Source organism: Enhydra lutris, unplaced genomic scaffold, assembly GCF_002288905.1.
Source record: "Enhydra lutris kenyoni isolate GAN:26980312 unplaced genomic scaffold, ASM228890v2 scaffoldscaffold9, whole genome shotgun sequence".
Classification (NCBI taxonomy): domain Eukaryota; kingdom Metazoa; phylum Chordata; class Mammalia; order Carnivora; family Mustelidae; genus Enhydra; species Enhydra lutris.
This window is the reverse complement of record NW_019154093.1, coordinates 20,117,061-20,138,254: the sequence shown is the minus strand read 5'-3', so window position 1 is coordinate 20,138,254 and position 21,194 is coordinate 20,117,061. Positions and strand designations below refer to the sequence as shown.

The 21,194-nt window shown below is 35.5% G+C and overlaps 1 protein-coding gene across 3 annotated transcripts in view; it reads left to right on the top strand.

Annotated features, from left to right (window-relative positions):
- Nucleotides 1-21,194, top strand: part of LOC111142863 (Fas associated factor 1) — a 468,894-nt gene that overhangs the window by 324,934 nt on the left and 122,766 nt on the right. For all 3 annotated transcript variants that reach the window (XM_022496233.1, XM_022496232.1, XM_022496235.1), the window contains one exon: nucleotides 13,479-13,633. In XM_022496233.1, coding sequence (XP_022351941.1) covers nucleotides 13,479-13,633 — 155 coding nt within the window. The remainder of the gene's footprint in view (nucleotides 1-13,478; nucleotides 13,634-21,194) is intronic.

Here is a 21,194-nt window from a genome sequence, read left to right as displayed (position 1 = left end):
GGTATTTTAACAAATGAAAGTCACTGTTTCGTGTAATTAAATGTTTTGCTTCATATTAGATTCATACCAAAATCCTTTGACCTCTTTGGATTCCTAAATTGTCTTTCTCTTTTTCCCCTGTCCAAGACTTTTTTCTTTCCTCATTTCTCTTTTCCAAGTTAAAGAACAACAGTTTATGCATCGCTTAAGACATTACTGTAAACTTGAGTAAAACTGATCCACATGATGGATAATTTTTTCAGATTTAACTTTAAATCTATGCAGATACATTTATTATGATCATCAGCCAAGTTACATACATACATATATATATCTCCTTTTAATTAAAGAGTACTGTGTATGCATAGAAATAGTAATACTACTACAGATTTATATGGTTCTGTATGGTTTATAGAGCATCTTTTCTATATTTTTCTTATTCGAATCCAACAACAATCCAGTGAGAGAGGGACATATAATATCAATATTCCCATTGTATAGATGAGGAAGCTCAGAAACGCAACAGAATTTAACCAAAGCACATCACTAGTAAGAACCAGAGGCCAAATAAGAGCTCAGGGTTCCAACACAGGTAAGTATGATTTACACTATATCACTATATTTCACTTTTCAATGGTAACTACTATACTGCAGGATTCAGTTATCAAATACCATTTCTCCTTTTCAGATTTCACATTTGAGAATTAAATCTTTTTCAATATTATTTTTTTAAACTTATGAATGAAACATTTTTAAGAAAAGTTTTCCGATGTTCACGTATTTTAAAAGCAAGTGTGACTGATACTGTGGCATTCTGACTAAATTTCTTTCATCTTAAATATCACATGTTTAATTTAAACTGTGGAAGGCACATTAATTTTACCAGGGCAACCGATGAGCCTCAAGCACCAGCATTCTTCACTTGAAGTGAGAAATTGAGTTCCAAGAGTAAATAAAAACAAGATTGAAGGTTTAAATCCTCTGCTAGGCTTTTTGAACTTATATACTCATTAAATGTTTATTGGAGTGGTGGGATTACAAAGGATTTAGGGAGCTTCATCAACTGGTATATAGTTAATCACTAAGTAAAACACTACATTTGATAAAGTGTTTCTCACGATGCCACATTCAATCCATCTTAATGAAAACTGCTTCAAACTGATTTCATTTGAGAGCACTTGGTGATGAGAGTGCCCCTGGTTCTTTCTGCCTTTTTCATGAGGAATTTAAAACACTGTCCAAAGCAGAGCTCCAACTTCAATAAAACAGGTATTCTAAGGTCTTACATTTAAGTATATTATGACAGAGTTTTGACTTCTGGCAGCAGGTCCATCAGTTTTATGACCTCCTCTCATGCCCTTCACTGTTAGAGGTGTTCACTCAGTTGAGGGCCATATTTATCACATACCTGCTAAGAACCTGGAATATAGAGCTTTCCTGCACTTGAGATGCTCATTGTCTAATGGGGAAGATAATATCTACACATTTATGTAGTATAGTATACTATAGAAGCAAAGAGAAGTGCTTCATCTACCTCAGAAAGTTTAGGGAGATTTCTTGAGGAGATACATCTGACCTGAATCTTATGAATCATACTTAGCCAAATCACAGAATTATAAACAGAAAAAAAGGTCAAAAGCAAAGGAAAGAAGATTAAAATGAGAGAACTACAACCAAAAAATTAAGACCAAGAGTAAAAAATGCAAGATAGAGAGTTGGATTGCAAGGCATGAGGCGGGGAAGATGAGCAGGGGCCAAGGCATTGGGAAGGGGCTCGCATTCCCTGTCGTTTAAGAGATATTTATTGAATAAAGCTTATATTTTATCTTTTGGTAAGTGAGAGCCAGTGGTTAGTCACTGTAATTTAAGTTGCAGAAGTGTTACCAGTGCCATACCATGATTCCCTAGGAGTTTCTTAAAGCAGATTCTTTTTCTCCCTATAGCCTCTCTACCTCTCATTCCTGCTACTTCTGAATTTTGTACAAAACAAAGTGCCCTATAGAATGATTAGACATTTGTAGTAACTAAAAATCAACAGCAGTAAAAATCTCAGTGCCAGAGTTTATCTCCCATATGAAGGATTATTCCTTTCCTAGTTCTGTTCCTCCCCTTTGGAGACTGGCCTGTTTATCCTGATTTCAGATCCAGTGATATTTCCAAATATTACACATAAATTAAGGAAACTAGTGCTCAATTCTTAATTTCCTGCTTAGTAACTCTGTGGCCCCAAACAAGTAATCAGCCTGTTTCTAATCTTAGGACAAAAAAAAGAGGGTGGGGGGAGATAATGATATGGTTGTTTTGAGGATTAAATAGGATGCACCCAGCACTATGGCTAATGTGCTATGAAGCAGTTTAGACTATTTGAGAATGTTTGTAAAAAACAAAACTGATTTATTCATGCAACTCATGAACTAATTCTGAGAATAATTCCAGAAAGGAATTTTGAGAACCCCTATGAGTATTTATAGCACTAAAATAAGTAGTTTACTTTAACAGGATTTGTGATCAAGTTTTATTACATTTACTTTTAAAAATCAGCCCATTTTAAAGTAGTACTGTTTCTTCTATATCATGTTAAAAAGATACCTAAATACCATCACTGATCAATATTTAAAAAAAAAAAAAGTTCTACACAAATCTGTAGCCATAGCTGTAGTTGGTGAGTTTCTAGCTCTCCATTAGCCAGAAAAAAAGAGGGAAATTTATTTGTCCTTTAAAGAATATGCCTGGTTTGTTCATCTTGTCTTTGTTTTCTTTTCAATTTAAATTCCTTAAAGGCAGACAATGTTCTTACAGTAATTTTATATGACAGCTATGATAGCAGCCTACACTTGTGTGAGATGAGAACTATGATGCTAATATAGTTTGTTAAGTATGTTTATTCTACAAATACAATATTTGTTGCTTAAAAAAAAGGAAGAAAAGAATACAGGTGCATTTAAAGTAGAAAACAAGTTACCACATAATATGAAGCCTAAAAATAATCATTATTAAATGTTATTTTTACTTTTAAACATGATTTTTTAAAAATCTCCAAATATGTGTATCAGTAAAAAAGTTGACATGTTTTACATAAATGAAACCATACCAAATATGCTGTTCTATAATTAGATGTTTCCACTAAATAGTATATTGTTAGCTCTATATTTAGAATTTGCCCTAATTGTCCTACTATTCTACTACCCTACTATCCTACCTAATTAAAATTGTAAAAATCTTCAGTGTCCATATTTAAATTATTTTTTAGTTAAAAATTTAGTAAATTAGTTTTAAGGAGTGCTGCTTTATAAAACATTCTTTTCAATTTACTGCTTCTCACCATCTTTTTAAAAACAATTTAATCGTATTTGAAAAGCACTGTTGGTAAAATTTATTAAGATATCAAAAGCAAGGCTGATTTCCATTTATGGGCTTTATCCGTATTTGTATCATTACTCCCAAAGGGCCCTTCCTGGCCCTAGAAAGTATTTGTTATTCATACTACTTATTTTAAAAGGATTAAAAGCTAAGTTTGATCTCTATAGTATTTCAGTTGTAAATTCAAGAAATCTGTTTCATATCTAATCTTAAACATTAAAATAAGAGATATGGTAGAAAGCATACTAATCAAAGTTCTTATATTTGTGTTCTGGTTTTTCATTTACTAGCTATGTCCTATTAACCAGATTAACCTTCTCCTCTGATCATCAATTTCTGCATTTAAAAATTTGTATTATAATACTTCACAAGACTCTTTAACAGAAAATTAACATAATTGAAACATCTTTGAAATGTGTGTGAAACATCTTTAAGATTGTTTACTTATAAGTAGATGGACATTGAATATATCAGGCAATTTTGGTTTGGAAACTAGACCCTGATATTGACTGAGCTATGTAAGCCTTCATTTTACTTTCTCTAAAATGGAGCTAAAAATACCTTGACAATTAACTCACCTTGGAAAATGAGTCCTTACATTAATAGTAAACAAATTATTCCGATATACATGTTAGAGAACATGAAAAGGCCTGTTTAGTTGGTATATATGGTACTTATAAGGGAACAGTAGAGGATAGGGCTAAAAGAAAGAAGTAGACTGGGTTTACTTTCATTATGGAAATCCCTGAAGACCAGCTAAAGACTTGTTGTTAGTGGTTAGCCTTGGAAAGTTTTTGAAGAGGGTGACACTGTCAGAGCTGTACCATAGACATAAGAAATGTGGTAGTAGTTTGTAAGATGGATTGGAGAGGAGAAATTGGTGGTAGTGAGACTGAGCAACTGTATACATTTGTATATGTATAGTTGTGGAATGTCAGGTATTGGTTAGAAAATCATGGTATAGTAATAGCACAGTGTAGTTCACAGTCTTTGGTTCCTAAATTTCACAGCCTATTAGCTTTTGTGCACTTTTTTATACCTCTATATCTTCCAGGATCCTGATTCTCCACACCCTCCTCAAAATGCCTAACAAAACTGCTTCTGATATAGACCTAGGCTAATGTGTTCTGGCCTTTCTTTCCTTTGTGGGACATTTCAATAGAATCTGTTGATTTTATATTTGCCTTGTCATTTACAGTCTCTTATAAGGAATGGATATTGAGAAAAATCAAAGTATTTCTGATGTTAAGTAGTGCGTAGTATCTTTATTAAATATATTGGAAACTTAAATTTCCCTAGCGTGTACAATTACGAAGAACTCCATAAATCAGTTAGAAGACAGCAACCCATTATGGGTAAGCAAGATAAGCAGGTACTTCACAGAAAATATGAAAGATGTTCATATTTTCCATAATATAAAAAATACAGATTAAAACTACACTAATATATATTTTCATATATCATAATAACAAATTTTTTTCTGCATATATACCTAAGCATATGGGAAATAAGATAAATACAAGAATATTTATTATAACATTGCTTATAATAGCAAAAAATTGGAAATACTTTAAATGTCATTCACACTATGGAATACTATGTGACCATTAAAAAGAATGAAGCCACTTCATACATATTGATGTAGAATGATGTTCAGGACACTTTGCAAAGTAAAAAAAGTGAGATACGTAACAGTGTATATAGTACATCTCCTTTTGTGTTGTAAAAATTATGTGTGTATACAGATTATAAAAAATACGGGGGTGCCTGGATGGCTTAGTGGGTTAAAGCCTCTGCCTTCAGTTCAGGTCATGATCCCAGGGTCCTGGGATGAAGCCCCGCATCAGGCTCCCTGCTCATCAGTGAGCCTACTTCCCCCTCTCTCTGCCTGCCTCTCTGCCTACTTGTGATCTCTCTCTGTCAAATAAATAAATAAAATCTTAAAAAAAAAAAAATACATTGACCAACCACCTGCTATGACTTCAGCCATCCTGGGTCTCAAATATATGGAATATGGCACACATGACATTTCAGATAGATGTACACTTCACTATTGCACTATTACAAATCCCAATAGGCTCTCCTGTATGGGTTAAATGGACTGGACCACATGCTAACAGTGAAGGCTCTCCCTGGTCTTTGCATGAAGGCTAGACTAGCAACCTCCATATCTTCTTTTGCCTTCATGCCTACTTGGCCTTTTGAAAACAGTGTCCCCCTCCTTTCTTCTCACTAACCAGATGTATAAGATGGACCTTTCTGAATAGCCTGTTAGGTCATTTGCATTAGGCCTAGTGTTAATTACAGTCTCTTAAAGTGTAATTCAGGGCCCATTGGAAGCTGTGAGAGTCTTTCTGATGGACCATGAACTAATCCATAAATGCATATCTTTTCTTTAGATCTTCTGGGTTAATAGTACACTTCCATGGACTTGCATTTTTATATATGACTAAGGATTTCTTATAGTCAGTCTATTGTAAGAATTATGATTGGGTTTGGTTGCTTGTAACAGAAAAAAAAATTAATAGTGGCTCAAACAAAATAGAAGTTAATTTCTCTATTCCCCTCAAGAAGTCTAGAGGTAGCCTGTCCAGGCCTAGGATGGTATATCACAGACTTAGAAGCTCAGATTCCTCCTATCATGTTGCTCCACTGTGTGGTATACAGTTCAGGTTAAGTCATGATTCTGGATGACTACAGGCGATTGAACCAGCACTTCTGCTTGCATTAACCAGAACTTGATTATTGGTTACATAGTCACATTTGTTTAAATGGAGGCTGAGAAATGTATTCTTTATTTCAGTCAGCCATTAATCCCACATAAAAAAAATACATAAGAGATTTCCTCACTGAGGAAGATGTGGAAAATATTTAGGGACTACAATCTCCACCATTCCTATTAAATGAGTACTTAAGAGTTACTACAATTCTGTATGCTTAAACTTAGCTTATTTTTATAATTCACAGTGTTCTACTTTGGAATCTGCCACACTTGACAGTACTTGACAGTAGTAAACAGTTATTGAACATGTATACCCACATATCATTAGCATTCCTGTGATTTTTCAGCAAGAACACATTATTATCTATATATTTTAAATTAAAAATCACTGTTACTATGTCTCCAGTTCTTTATTGCTATGATTCCCCCACCCCTGGAGTATGGACATGATGAGATAGGTGGGGTCCTTTTTCTCTTCTTCAGTGGCCTGAAAGTGGGAGAAGGAAGTGTTAATATACCTCCCATTCATCCACATTCGTGTTGTTCTGCCTGTTTAGCAGACCACTGGCTAACCAAGGATAGTGTTACTCCTCTCAGAAGAGAAGATCAAGAAAATCCTCCCTGCACTTTTATGAGGCTGCTCTTCCAGTCCTTGGCATTGTTTCTAGTTGTTCATCTAGAAAACCAGTGGGATGAGATCTTTGATCCGGCCCAAAACTGCCTACTTTCTTGCCTCCATAATCCCACTCCCACCCTCCCTAAAGAGCTTGCCTGCCTCTCTCCAGTTTGCTGTAATAGCCTATCACTTGAACTTCTTTTTCCTTATTTGTAAAAACTTTAGTCATATGTTGGTTTTCCTCAAAAATATTTTATGACCTGAGTATTACAGTCTGAACAATGAAAACTGATAAAGCTCTGTATCCAGTGAACATCTGCCAGCTTATTTTATGAAAAGAGTTTGGTTTTACTTTAGGCTTTTTTTCTTTGTGTAACCTGTGACTTTCATATAAGAATTCAACCTACCTGAGGCTCAAAGACATTTGTGTCATTAAGATTTCAGAGTTCTATCCCAAAATCTCCTTCAGGAAGTGAGAGGAAAAAGACACCATCTTGGCATCACCTCACCTTCAATATCTGGCTGTTTCCTTTTGGAACCTCTCCAGTTGGTTGCTGCCTGTTGGTCCCTGAACTCAGCTTTGGGAGTCAAAAATGCAGTGTCAGTGATTCTTTCCACAAATCAATCTACATTGATTCTTCACTCTTTAAAAGTTACTAGCTTTGAGTTCTTTGAACATATCAGGCTACTGACATTACTGGGCCTTACCAAACTTTTGTCTGCTTTTTCTTTTTTTCATTCTTCTTTTCCTATCACCTAAATTTAAAATTTAGCTCAAATGAGAGATAAGTCTGTTACTATATCCTGCTTTCAAAATTTAACTCAAGTATTCCCTTCATAAAGCAGCAGCATTTCAGTTGGCTAAGCATCTCCCTTTAGCTCAGGTCATGATCCCAGGGTCCTGGGGTTAAGTCCTGCATTGGGCTCCTTGCTCAGTAGGGAGTCTGTTCTCCCTCTCCCTCTGCCACTCCCCCACTGTTCATGCTCTCTCTCTCTCTCTCATTCTCTCAAATAAACAAATAAAATATTTTTCTTTTTTTTTTTAAGCAGCCAAGCAGTGTTTATGCTTAGACCCTAGGATTGTCTCTGTTATAGCACTCATGTTACCACTCCATCTAGACAGTGTGGTACTTCTGACCTCCAAAGCTATATGGCACCAAAAAGCACAAAAAAGTGAAGTAGCTTTCCTAAGGTCACATAGCTAGGAGGTGGCAAAGCAGGAATTTGAACCAGACGATGTGGCTTCATGGTGCCCTGCCCCTAATCTCACCTTGTAGTTAATGTTGAGTCATAGTTGGATGCTGGGCTGGGCCTATGAACATTCATATATGGGAATAGGATTATAGAAGTGGGCAGTGTACTGGAATGATCTGCTTGGAGCCTGGATTTAAAACAACAAATAAGAGAGCTGTAAGGGACATTTTGAGGTGGGTGGAAAAATTTGAATATGGACTTTACATTAGATGATACTGTGACAATATTAAATGTCTAAGGTGTGATAAAAATATTATGGTTATGTGAGGGAATGTCCTTGTTAGGTGACAGACACTGAAGTATTTAAGCTGGAAGCGTCAAGATTTGTGCAACGTTAAATGTTTCAGGGACGGAGGCATACAATGAATTTAGAACAAACATGGCAAATGTTAATAACTGATATATCTAGGGGCACCTGGGTGGCTCAGTGGGTTAAAGCCTCTGCCTTTGGCTCAGGTCATGGTCTCAGGGTCCTGGGATCAAGCCCTGCTTCAGGCTTTTTGCTCAGTGGGGAGCCTGCTTCCCCGTCTCTCTCTGCCTGCCTCTCTGCCTAATTGTGATCTCTTTCTGTCAAATAAATGAATAAAATCTTAAAAAAAAAAAAACCTGATAAATCTAGGGTGAAAGATAAGTGAGTGTTTATTGTTGAATCAGTGTATCTGGTCTTTGTATTAATAAACCATTCCCAAACTTAAAACCAAAAATAATAATAATAATAATAATAATAATAATAATAATAGTGGTATGATTCTGATGATTATGGTGATGATAATCATCATAGTAAAGAAGAAAACAGAGAAATAAAGTCAGGTCCCAATTTACATAAAGGAAATTATTTTATTTTTAATGTATTTAATTCTTACACTGAAAAATTTATGAACTACCATTTATAGAAATTATTTATCCTATCAATCTTAAAATTTTTGAAAACATGGACTTTGGATGTTCTGGTACTCAAAAAGAAACTAGAAAACTTCCTTTCAGTCCATCAGCAAATATTTTCTGAGTGTCTGCTCTGTGCCTGGCTTATTTTGAGATATAGCCAGCTCTAACTTTCTATGGTTCTGTAATGCTAAGTGTCTAAATACAATAGCTACTGCAGCTCAAGGCCAAATCACATTGGTTGCTGTCAGCTTGGCATTTCCTAAGCATCAACTTAGTACCTTAGCTCTTGGATTTGAATGTGAAGATTAGTGAGGCCCTGAAGGCAGGGACACAATTTAGCATCCCAAACATTATTGCTAGTAAGAGAAATGAAGGAGCTTCATAATCTTTAATAAATTTCCAGGGCTATCATTTCTCTTGAAATTGCTTTCAAATCCTTTATTTTGCATGGATAGTTCTGGACTCTTCATCCTAACAACCACATTTCATTCAGCACTTGCTATGGGCCAGGTGTTGTAAAAGAAGTACTTTACCTGCTTTATCTGCAGTTCTTGGAACAAACACCCATCTTGTCCCATGGTCACACAGCTTGTAAGTGCAAAACTGGATTTAGCACAGAGCTTTTTTAACCTTTATACTATGTTACCAAAACCTAGATCACAAAGAGGGAGTCTGAGAAGAGTGTAGCTTGCCTTTGTTTACCAGACTTATACCCTCTTTGTCAAATTAGAAAGACAAATAGACATGTTTTCCTTAAGTGTACCATTCTTACCACTTATTGGATAGTACTGCAGTTAAATTTTTGCTTCCCCATACACCAGCAACCCCCCCACAACTCTTTGAGGACGAGGAAACTTTGTTTTATTCATTTTTACGTTCTCAATGCCTAACTCATTGGCACTCCATAAATGTTACTGAACTAAATTATTAATGGGCCAAAGGGAAAAATGGTTACAGAAATGGAAAATAAAACATTTTCTCATTTTTTCCCTATGTGCTAGGAAAATTCACAAAGGCAGTTTTCTGATATGCTGAACCCAGTTCTCAAGGTTCGGGCCTGTGTTTAATTGAGCTCAATAAAATAATCAGAAATCTGAGTCTAGGGCTCATTTAGCTGTGCCTATAATCTAATCAGAGATTTATGAGCCCAAATTTATTATCATTTGCTTATTATTTGGAGTTTTCTCTTTTGCTTGTTATTACTGTCAAAATAGCAGAAGAAAAATTTTTGTTGAAGGCTTATGTTAGAGAGAAAAGATCATTTTAAGATTATTCAGTTTCCCTTTTCAAAGCTACTATGGGAGTCCCCCAGCCTGAAGATTCTCTTCTGATTACTCTCTTTATCATCTCCTTTCTCACAGTTTAGAGCTTAAAGTGAGAACTTTTTTTTAAGTGTGTTTTCCTGGCATCTCATGTTTAACAGTGTCAGGGGTTTATGTCCCTGGAACGAAAACTGTTTCTCCAGAGCCTTTTTTCTCTCAGCTTCCAGTGAAAAGAGGGGCGAGGCGAGCCAGTCGCTTACCACAAAGCAATGCCACCACAAAGGAAAGATTAAGGGTTTAGAGAGAGGTCAATGTGGGTTTTTCTCTAACTAAACACTTTCCTAAAGTTTCCTTGTGGAAAAATAATGAAGTCATCTCAGAGTTTTTAAAGAATTTTTATTTCTTTTTCACCGTCTGCATTCGCTTGTCTTCTCAGCATGGATGTTTAATCTTCCTAGGCTTTGTGAATTGGCCCAAATGAATAAGTAGTGAGCTGTCTCTCTAGGAGCTAGAGGCTTATTCTAAGGGCCTAATCACTGAGTAAACACATCTTTGCCCTCCCTCTCACAACTGCGATATAATAGTCGAGATTCTAGCACAGTAACCTGGATATTGCAGGGACCAATGCTTTGAAATGCAGAATGGTTGATCCTCCAAAACAGACAGTGCCTGATCTTCGCCTGCCTCTTTCTTCTTTTTTAAATTAAATATTGCCAAAGAGATGCTGTTTTATTGCTTGATATTGTGCATTAGTGCCCTGGATTTCCAAGTTTAGTTTCAGTCAACACTGTCGGCTGCACTTATAGGGAACTCTGCATGTTGGGTTTCTTAGTAGCCTCTTTCGGCACATGTGTGTTTGGTTTGGAAGAGCATTTAAATTAAATCAGTGAGATAGCAATGTAAATCGCTAATCTCTTTCCCAAAGTCTAAATGTTCCATTGCAGTGTTCTTGAGAGAAATGGGCGTTTTAAAGATTTAGCCATTGCCATTGTTTGGTTAGAAATATGCTGATTTAAAAGTGGACAGCTCTCTTGTTCCCAGTGTCTCATTAAATGTAGTTGCTGAGATACGATCAAGCAGAATTAGAGGTTGACATCCCTCTGTCTATTCAGCTAGAGAGCTCTTAAGAAGAGGAGCTCTGAATTTGTTAGTGCTGCCAGGTTCACGTTCCTTTTCCTAAAGCAGCAGATTTCTAGATTCTTTTACTGAAAGTGGTTTGGCATGCTGTTGCCATTTGGTATCTTTTTTGCCAGGGGGTTGATAATCAGCATTCAGGTTTCTTTCATCAAACATGCCGAGACCTTTGCTATCTTTAGGGATGCAAAGAAGACTGAAAGAGACCTAGTCCTCACCTTTGAGAGACTTTGTCTAGAGGGGAAACTGATAAACAGTGACGATACTAATTGGGAAGAGATAGAAGCCCAGAAAAGGAAGCTCTTAATTCTGCCAGAGGGAATCAGGGAAGGTTTCATAGCGGCATTTGCTTTGAGACTTAAAGGGTGAATAGGAATGTACCAGATAATTGTCTCTAAAACTATGTATCTGATTATAAACTTCATAGAAGCCAGCTACTGTTACCTGTAGACATCAACATGGGTGAAGAAACCCTGAGTCTTTCTTGCTCACCATTTTATCACCATTGCTTCCTCCTCGGCCTGACATAGTATTTCAACAAATGCTTGTTGAATGAGTGACAAAATGAATTGACACATGAAAACAGCTATTGTTGGAGTAACTGAGCTACTTAAACTCAGGAATCCTCTACTTACTCCCATTACTTGTTGTTTCTGAGGCCCCAGAAGCATACTAATGTATGAGCAGTGGCCAGTCTGGCATCTTCATATTCTATAAGCGCTCCAAGACTTGACTACAGTATGGCTGATTTTCCTACTACTGCTGTATCAAAGAAAGAGTACTAGGCTTGGCATCAGGAATCCAGGTTCCAATCCCAGATGTACTACTTACTTACTTGTTATGGTAGAACTTAGGACAAGTCTGCTTTCTAAACCTCAGTTTCTTTGTATGCTAATAAGGTTAAGAATACTATTTTACAGACTTTTTCTGGGGATTAAAGTAGATAATGGGTGTGTAACTAACAGTGCCTCCTATTCGTAGTAGATGCTTTTGGGATGCTAATCTACCTATGTACCTCTCTGGCTACCCTCATCTAGTACAGAATTTACCTTTGAAGAAAATATTTTAATGATTAGTTTTTTATTATTATTGTAATTTGGATTATTTATCAGGATAATTCCAAGCATCAGACTTCAATATCCTTTCATCGCATGAACTCTGTACTTTTCTATAAATGTCCTACTTTTTTTTGGAATCCCAGACAGTGAGTTTTTCTTTATTATCATCATATCCTTATTTAATATGAAGGGAAAGACCTTAAGCTTCCTTAAAAGTTTACCTTGCCAGAATTTCACAGATTGGTTTGTATATTGTCTTTATCATAAAATTCTATCTCTCTGTTTCCTGTCAACTTACTGTTCTTAAACTCCTCTCTTCTACAAGGTGGCACCAAGAAGTTCGTCAATAACAATGTAGGCTCTTTAATCATCATTGTCATTGTTGTTGTTAAAGCTGACATGTTGCAAATTGTGTTGCTCAATTTCAGTTTTTAGTCCCGATTATTTTATTGACTCCCAACTATGATGGAGGACACTTTTAAGAGAGCAAATGCCATTTCTTAGAAGCAAGTTTTATCAAGCAAAGGGGAAGGAATAATTCTCCATGTGAGAAATCACAAGGACACTTTCTGAAATAGAGACTAGAAAGAATTCATGTGAAGTGAACTATTTTCTACCATCCTTCCATTTGCAGTGAGGTGTTACATACTCTTACATAAGGACTTTAACACGAGAACACATTAATGGCTTTGAAATTACCTGTGGAAGTAAAACACAACTTCATTTCAGACCTTTTCCTTCCAAGTAGAAGAGACTTTCCAGTGCTCAGATTAAAAACAAAAAATACTAAGAGATTTTGGCAATCAGTCTTAGTATTTTTTTCTGTGTACAAAGTTGAATAGTTCAAAATTAATTTCCCCTTTGTAAAGTATGTTTTAATATGAAGAATTGTAAATCCATTTTATTTAAAGAAAATGCAATTCTGTTGCATAGTCTGCTTGAGGTAGGCTTGCATATGTGAACAGGAATCTGTGACAGTGGTCTATAAAACAGAATATAATCATCGTAGCCTCTTTAGGGTATAAGGAAGCAAAATTTATTCATATCAGTAAATGCTATAGGAACTCCAAGTATCGGGTGCTCTTTTAAAGGGAGTAGCATTTAATTTTTGTCTTTCCTGTTTATATCAACCAATTATACTTTTCCAAAATTCAAGAAATCTTACATTAATGGATATTTTAATTTATCAGTCTTTTTTCCTTTTTCAGAGAAAGCTTCTTGCTATCTACCTCCACCATGATGAAAGTGTATTAACCAACGTGTTCTGCTCACAAATGCTTTGTGCTGAATCTATTGTCTCTTATCTGAGTCAAAATTTTATAACCTGGGCTTGGGATCTGACAAAGGACGCCAACAGAGCAAGGTAATACTGTTGTTCACAAGTTTTAAGTTGGGCTTCTCTTTTTTATAAAACAAGATTAGTTGTATTTGCTTTCTTATCATCATAAACATTTTCATCCTCAGCGTTAAATTCTCAACCATTACATTTAATTATATATAAGCTATTTCTTGTAACTAACATGCAGTTATTTGCAATGGGAAAATATACCTCAATTTGTAAAAGATTTCTAATCCAAGAATAACCCAAAAAAGAAAAACAAAATATACTGTTTTCATCTTTTTGGTACGGTACATTTCTATGTACTGTATATTCTAATGTTCTCATCTGTTGTTGAATATTTAGAGAAAATATGTTTTTAATAATGTTCAGAAAAGGCAAGGCAAGTCTAGCATATAATCTTAGTAGTAAGTTTATTTTTTAATAATTCCAGTGAAGAAGGCAGGACATTCTGGACGAGTCCATGGAGTTAGTAATAGCTTAACTCTAGCATATACTAATTGATGTAATCGCTTTATTGCACACATTCTTTTGCACACATCCATATTCTCAGTAGGAAAAAAAAGTCCTTTTCCTTGCTGTCAGGATAAATTTACTTAATTTGTTAATCATAGTATCTATAAATGATGAATAATTCTTCATATTTTGCCTATTTGAGTTTCCCATCTGAAGTACATTTCATCATGTTTAATTACACATGTGGCCATAACACCCAGTGATGTTACTTTGGGTGTGTTAACACAATAATAATCACAGGCTGCTGGTTTATGAACAGGGAGATTAAATTAAATCATTTCAAGGCAAGCCTATTGTAGTTACCTAATTTAAATGATCATAGAACAATTAGAAATCATCTGATTTGTTTTTTTATTATTTTATAGCTCACTGAATTTTTGCTCATCATTTAGACTTTGTTTTATGTAATCTAAACCTGAAAAGAAAGATGATTCTTCCCTTAAATGTGAAGCAAAAGAATGTTGAAGCAATTTTTCATCTAATACTTCATTTCTTTAAGCAAATGGTTAGGAAATTTCACAGGATGACTTCGTTCTGCATTGGAAATGTTCCCTGTTATACATAAATAAAGAACCTTTAGCACCTGTATTTGTTTAAATTAAATCAGGTTATTATTCACACTCAGTTAAAGGTGATGAAAAGCAGTGCCAAAAACAGATAAAAATGCAGCATCGAAGGTCTTTCATGAGGCAAAATACATAGACTGGAGACTTGACTAAATCTTTCACCATTCACTGGCAGTAAGGAATCTCCTCCTTTCCTTTTATCCACAACTTGATGGAGAAGGAAACACTATTTCTAAACCATCTGTAGTGGCTAAGTTCAGCAGGCTACCTGCTGTTATTTTGTTCTATCCTCCATTTAATTCCTTAGTTCCTTTTATTTTACAATGACAAAAAATTGCAGTGTAGTTTCTTTTGAAAAACAGTGTTTGAGGGTTTTTTTTTTTATGACTGGCAATCAACAGCCATGTAATTGCTTTGTTATGTTTTACTAAAGAAGTCTGTTAAGTAGCACAACTTTGATACACTAGTAATAAGAGTTTGCAGGTTACAGAGACACCTGTGGTGACCAAAGCGACAGAAGCTGCTTATTAGAAAGAGCCAGTACAGCTGTGTCCTATTAACTCCTTATGACACTTTTTTTAAAACACAAAATAAAGGCCTTGTTTAAGGCTTTAAAGCTATTTCTCAATGAATTGCAGGACCGACTATAAGGTATGATAGGCTATTTCAATCTACATTTTAAAAAATATGGTATCTCATTATTATTATCATTACATTCATGAAAATGAGAGAAAGTGGTATTAAAGACTAAAAATAGAAACATGTAGGAATTTGCTTTAACAAATACTTATAGGAACAAAAAAACAGGGCCAGTGGGGAGAGAGAGAATGTTATAATTACTGGAATTTAAGATACTTGGCAATCCTTACTCAAAATCAAATTCTACATATTACAAATTAAAATCTATTTTAAGTTAAGGTATTACATTTCTCTCCATAAAGCAAAAGAATTATGTAGATGCTTTTCATGTACAGCTCCTCATTAGTATTGTTAAGGCAAGTGGAAAAGTACACATCCTACACACACAAGGTAAAAATTCATTGGAATGGCATATGCCTAAGAGAATAAAAGTGGATTTCTTTTTGCTATATTAAACTGTAAGAAATTTTTAATTAATTAGTTTGATTTATTGGCCCAAAAAAGGATCAACTTAGCACCACTTTTCTAACCACCCATCATAGATTCATCTAAATGTAGTTATCTAATTGCGTTTCTATCTTTGTGATCTTACTTAGATTTTTTTAGCACCACATTTTATCAAAAGGTGTTTGTCATAAAAATTTATTGCATTGTCCATCTTATGCTATTAACAGTGAGTAACAAAATGTCAAACTTATACACCTTCAATTCAGTAGAAGACTGTTGCACTAATATTTATTGGTCAGTGAGCTACATTTCAAAATTTGCTGTGCCATCATTTGCATATTACCAGAGTTAAAATATGACAGATTACTATGTGAAAATATAGAGGAGATTTCTAGGCATCACAAACGAGATTGTTGCTATGAGTTTCCTTTTAAACTGTGATTTTCTTACGATGAATGTAAAAGTTTAGAAGGAAATTCCTTGTGGATGGCTTGTCTCATCCCATATCTGGCTCTCCCAGTTCAAACTGATCAACACATTTTTTAAAATCGTGAGCCTGTAAACTGGTTAGTCTGGATGACTCCTTAGTGGTTTCCGGGACTACCCCCTGACATAATAGCTGGGGACATTTGTGCCCAAGATGGGGAGGGTCTTGCCAAGCAAATTTACTTTCCCTTAAGAAATACTCTGCCAAACCAACAGAAACACTAGTCCTCTGTTTACTGTGGGTCTCCCATGTGTAGAAGATAAGTTAAGGATTTTGAACTAAGTGAATGCTTTGGTAAAGTTACAGAATGTGAATGTCAGTTGTGGTTATAAGTTAAATTTCCTAATTTCCCTAACAAACTAGAATAAAAAAGAAACCGATGTCTATAGAATGTCACTGTTATACACCTCTCTGATGCTGATGATTTGGATTTCCCTCCTCCAAAATGATTCTAATAGCTTTCTAAGTTAAATACTTAAGTTTACCAACCTATATCTGTATAAAATGGATTAAAATAATTTCTGGATTGCTCTTGGAACATCCCAAATATGAATTGGGACATCATACTGTAGCAGTAATGATTATGTGCCTATCTTCTCCCTCACTAAATTGTGATCTTCTGGAAAGCTTATTCATATTATTTGTCTCATTCAACGAGTCACTTTAAATTTACAAAATTCTAGGAGAAAGAAACTCAGTAAGCATTGCAAATAAATGAATGCATCCAATTCCACCAAAGAATGTGTTTATAATTTCAATATTATATATCTAGATATAGGTTTCTTTCCTGGAAAACTCTGTACAGTCTTGTTGGCTGCCACGTCTACTTGGAAATCAGGTCCATTATTTCTTAAAACAGTAGGCAGTAAGCCCTTGTTAGTCTTAAGAAGTGCTAGAGGGTATAATTTCTTAAATATCCATCGGAACAATGATCCTGAAAGAAACAGTAGGATATATCTGTAAATGAAAGAGCTGAAAACAAGATAATAGTAAACAAGGAGATCCTGCAAATCACTTCTGAAAGTGACTAAAAGAGTATCTTAAGAAACATATATTTCCTTCATGTTTATTCATTGAGTAAATATTTACTGAATATTTCATGTGAACCAGGATTGGTGCTTTGCACTGAGGGTGAGAAGATGAAAAAGATACAGTGCTTAATGCTCAAAATACTCATAGTCTATTAGGAAGACATAGAGCTAATACATAATATGAAGTATGCACAAGGTGCTTTGGGAATACAGGTGAAATTCGTAGGGAGTTACTCTATCTGAGTGGGCTAAGGAAGGACTTGAAAGAAATGACCCACAGAAAAATGAAATTAGAGGTTTTGTTCTTTTTATTTAGAGATTTTTATATTAGCAGTATTCCTAGTTTATTGGGTTGCAGATATTTGCTATTTATATAAAAGAATGTTGGTATTTTAAGCCTCATAATTAAATATCAGAAATGAAAGATCAGTGGTTTACATAATTGTAGAGGAGAGGGCCCTGGCCAGCTAGTGTAATCATATATGGTCTGAACCAGATTGAGGATTAAGGTCAACCAGCAGGGATCGACAGATCCCAAGCAGTTGTTTTGTTAATGATTCATCTCAATATTGGCATATGCTTACAGGCAGACAGTAGAGCAGAAATCAGATACTCTTTTGCATGTAGAAACGTGTAGAAAACTATAATGGATTTAATAATAAAAATATATTTAAGGACAATATACTATTAGTGAACAAAAACTTCTGCAATAAAAGAGTAGTTTCTTAGATTTCAGGACAGGTGTCACCTCTGGGAAGCCTTGCCACTGTCTATTCTTCTCTTGCCTCTCAGTCTGAATTAAAATGCACATTCTTTATGCTCCCATAATACCCATATACTAACCTGTATTGATGGAATTCATTATACTGTATGGTTATTGCCTGTCTCCCTATTGGATTATCAGCTCCCCAAGAGAGCGAGGTTTATAATCTCAAGGTGTTAGACAGTGCCTTTGAAAAAGTCAGTGTTATATTGAAAAATAAATAATCTCTAATAATCTTATTGAATAATGAGAGAGACCAGCTTGGGTAGTGGAAAGAGCATAGAAATGCTACTGTATGACTCTAATTGTGTGGTCTTCCCCCATCGCCATTAATAGGACTAATAAAGCAAAAGTCTTTTCGTTATAGAATGAACTAACAATGTCCAGACCAGGTACTTTTCTGCTGGCGCTGAAGCACTTTAGAATATTGTGGCCTGTGCTCTGTGCACCAGGCACCCACGTGCCATCTGTAAAGAGACTTAAATTCCAGCCTAGATGAGTTCATCCAGTGGTTCCAGAGTTTCTTTCTCAGACTCACCAAGTTTCTGATAGCCCTAACAAAATTGGCCTCTCAGATTGGGCCATTCTAGGATGGTGCTCTGAGCCTTCTGCACTGGTGATGGCGCTGATTAAAATAAACATGTCCATAGGACCAGAGTGCTAGTCTGGCTACATGATAGTGTATGCCAAAGAGCCAGGAAGTTCCATTTGGGCACCATTTTAATTAAATATAGATAGTACTATATAAAGTACTAGAACAGTAAGTGTTAATTTCCTTCACTCTATTAGAGTTTTGGACATCTGTTGGTTGCATGGGAACATTGACACATGAGTGCCCTTGGTGTAAAGCTGTGTTTTTGGCTATAGTTGCTTCATCAAGGAAAGCTACATACCATGTGGCGCACTAAACCACCAATATTAACTAGTAATTAAGTGGGCTAATATGTATCTCTTGTTGTGACCAGGAGGGCCCACAAGGCAGATGTCTTCACTCATCCACTATAGGTACTGGGTTAGATGATTTAATACTAGAAAACTTAAACATTGAATTTGACTAGGATAGTGACAACTGAAGTCACCAGCCAGCTATGGTTGTTTGTATGTAAGTTTCTGAGGTGGAAATGTTTAGCAGATCAGTGTACATGCTACAGAGTGTTAAATCAGGCGTTGCACACTATTTCTAAGCAGTGTTCTGAGTAGCTGCAAACAGTTACCTAGGAATTGCTGACAATTATACAGGTTGCATGTAGCATATACAGGAGTGTTATATTAAATTTTGCCTACACAGTTACTACCAATGTTCACAGACAGAATTCTATTGCCTATTAATATTAACTTTTGAACTTAATGCCCTTGGGTGCAGTATTTCAGATCACTGTAAACTTCTGCTGCTATGCTGACAGGTACCTGTTAGCCTTAATATTCAAGTGATAGTTTTCCACATTACTTAATCTTTGGCAAGAGTTAATTGACTTAAAGCTCTTATTATCAGTAGGCTGTCTTCACCTGCACTTTCCATCTCAGTAATTAGCCATATTCACAGTGGTATACCCTTAATTCCAAACTACTCAGTGCTTCATGCCTGGCTGAAGCCTAGATGACCATGTTACTCTAACCCTACACCTCCATTTGATCCAGCAAATATAGCCCAGGTGTGGGGTCTGCGTGGGAGACACAAGGAGTGTTAATTTCCAGCTGCTACCCTAGGAGCAGATATGGATTCTGCAGAAGTAGCTGATGAAACAGATGGGTATGTTGTGGTCAGGGAACCAAGACTTCCTAAGAGCCTTCATGCCAGCTTTCCATATAATTTTCCCCAAACTTCTTTATTCCCTTTGTGCTACGATTTCCTTCTAGTACTTTTAAAGGAAATGTATTGTCATCCTTAACATCCCAGGTCAAAGGCTTAATTAATAGTTTAAAATAAAGGTTCCAAAACACCAGGAGAGTTTGTCATTTTCTCCCTGGTTTGTTTTGTGAAGAGGGAGGAGAGAAGGTGAGGAGGAACCCCTCCTGTTCCATGATTACATCCTACCCACTCATTTTCTCCTTTTCTCCTCTGCTTTTGATTTTTAGTGGCGGTCTTAACAGAATGTCAAGATCAATTTGCAGCATGGTTTAACTCAAGGTTTGCGTTCTGCCAGCAGCAATTGTCCCTGCAAACAATGCCGTGTGTTCTTGTAACTTCAGAAGCTTTTAGAAGGATCATGGCAAGGGCAGCATCTAATGACTTTATTAGTGTAGGGTTTCAAAATGGGCTCCGTAATTGTTCATATCTCTTTGTCAGCAAGTCATAATTACTGCTCAGCATTGTCCAAGGGTGTACTTGTGAATAGTTTTCTAATAGTACTGAAAGGAAGGGAAAGAGGGTGGGGATAAAAGGTGGTGGCCTCTTATGATTGAGAACAAGCCAGTCTGTATATAGATGATGGCTAAACTGTTTAAATACTTTACTCTTTTTAAAATAGAAGATTATCCTTTTTAAAATGTTCTTTTGGGTAATTTGAAATGACTAGTTTGGAAGCCTTTTTTACTCTGATTTGGATACTTCCCACACTACTACCTAGTATTACAATCATAACTGCCTGGTGATGCATTCATTAAATCTGAATCAAGCTATATATTTTTCCTTGACCTTATTCTAATTATTGCTATTTAGGAAATATGCATTTGTGAAAACTATTGTTAGAAAAGAACAATACAAAGGTGATAACTGTTGACAAGACAGTCCAAAAGAACAGCATTGTAAGTTTTTATTAAACCTTATTTTTCTCATGCACTAGACCTTTCTTGTTACTCTTTTGGTGTTCTTTTTGGTCTTTCTGCTAAACCCTTTGTGTTTTGAATATTTGAAGTATCTCGATTGTAAGAGTCACAAAATTAAAAGAATCATTGCCTTCTCAAGATATATGAAGGTTCATCTTAATGTCAAGTCTTTGTGCTCTGTTACCAAATTTTTTTCCTATTCTGTGACTCTCTAAATTTATGTACAGTTCTGTGCAAATATTCACTCCCAATAGCTAGTTATCCTAATATTTTAGAATATACAAATTCAAATAAATATGACTGCCAGAGATATTTAATCCAGTGTTTATATAGAATAAAAGACATGAGTTATCTAATGAAACAAATTCTA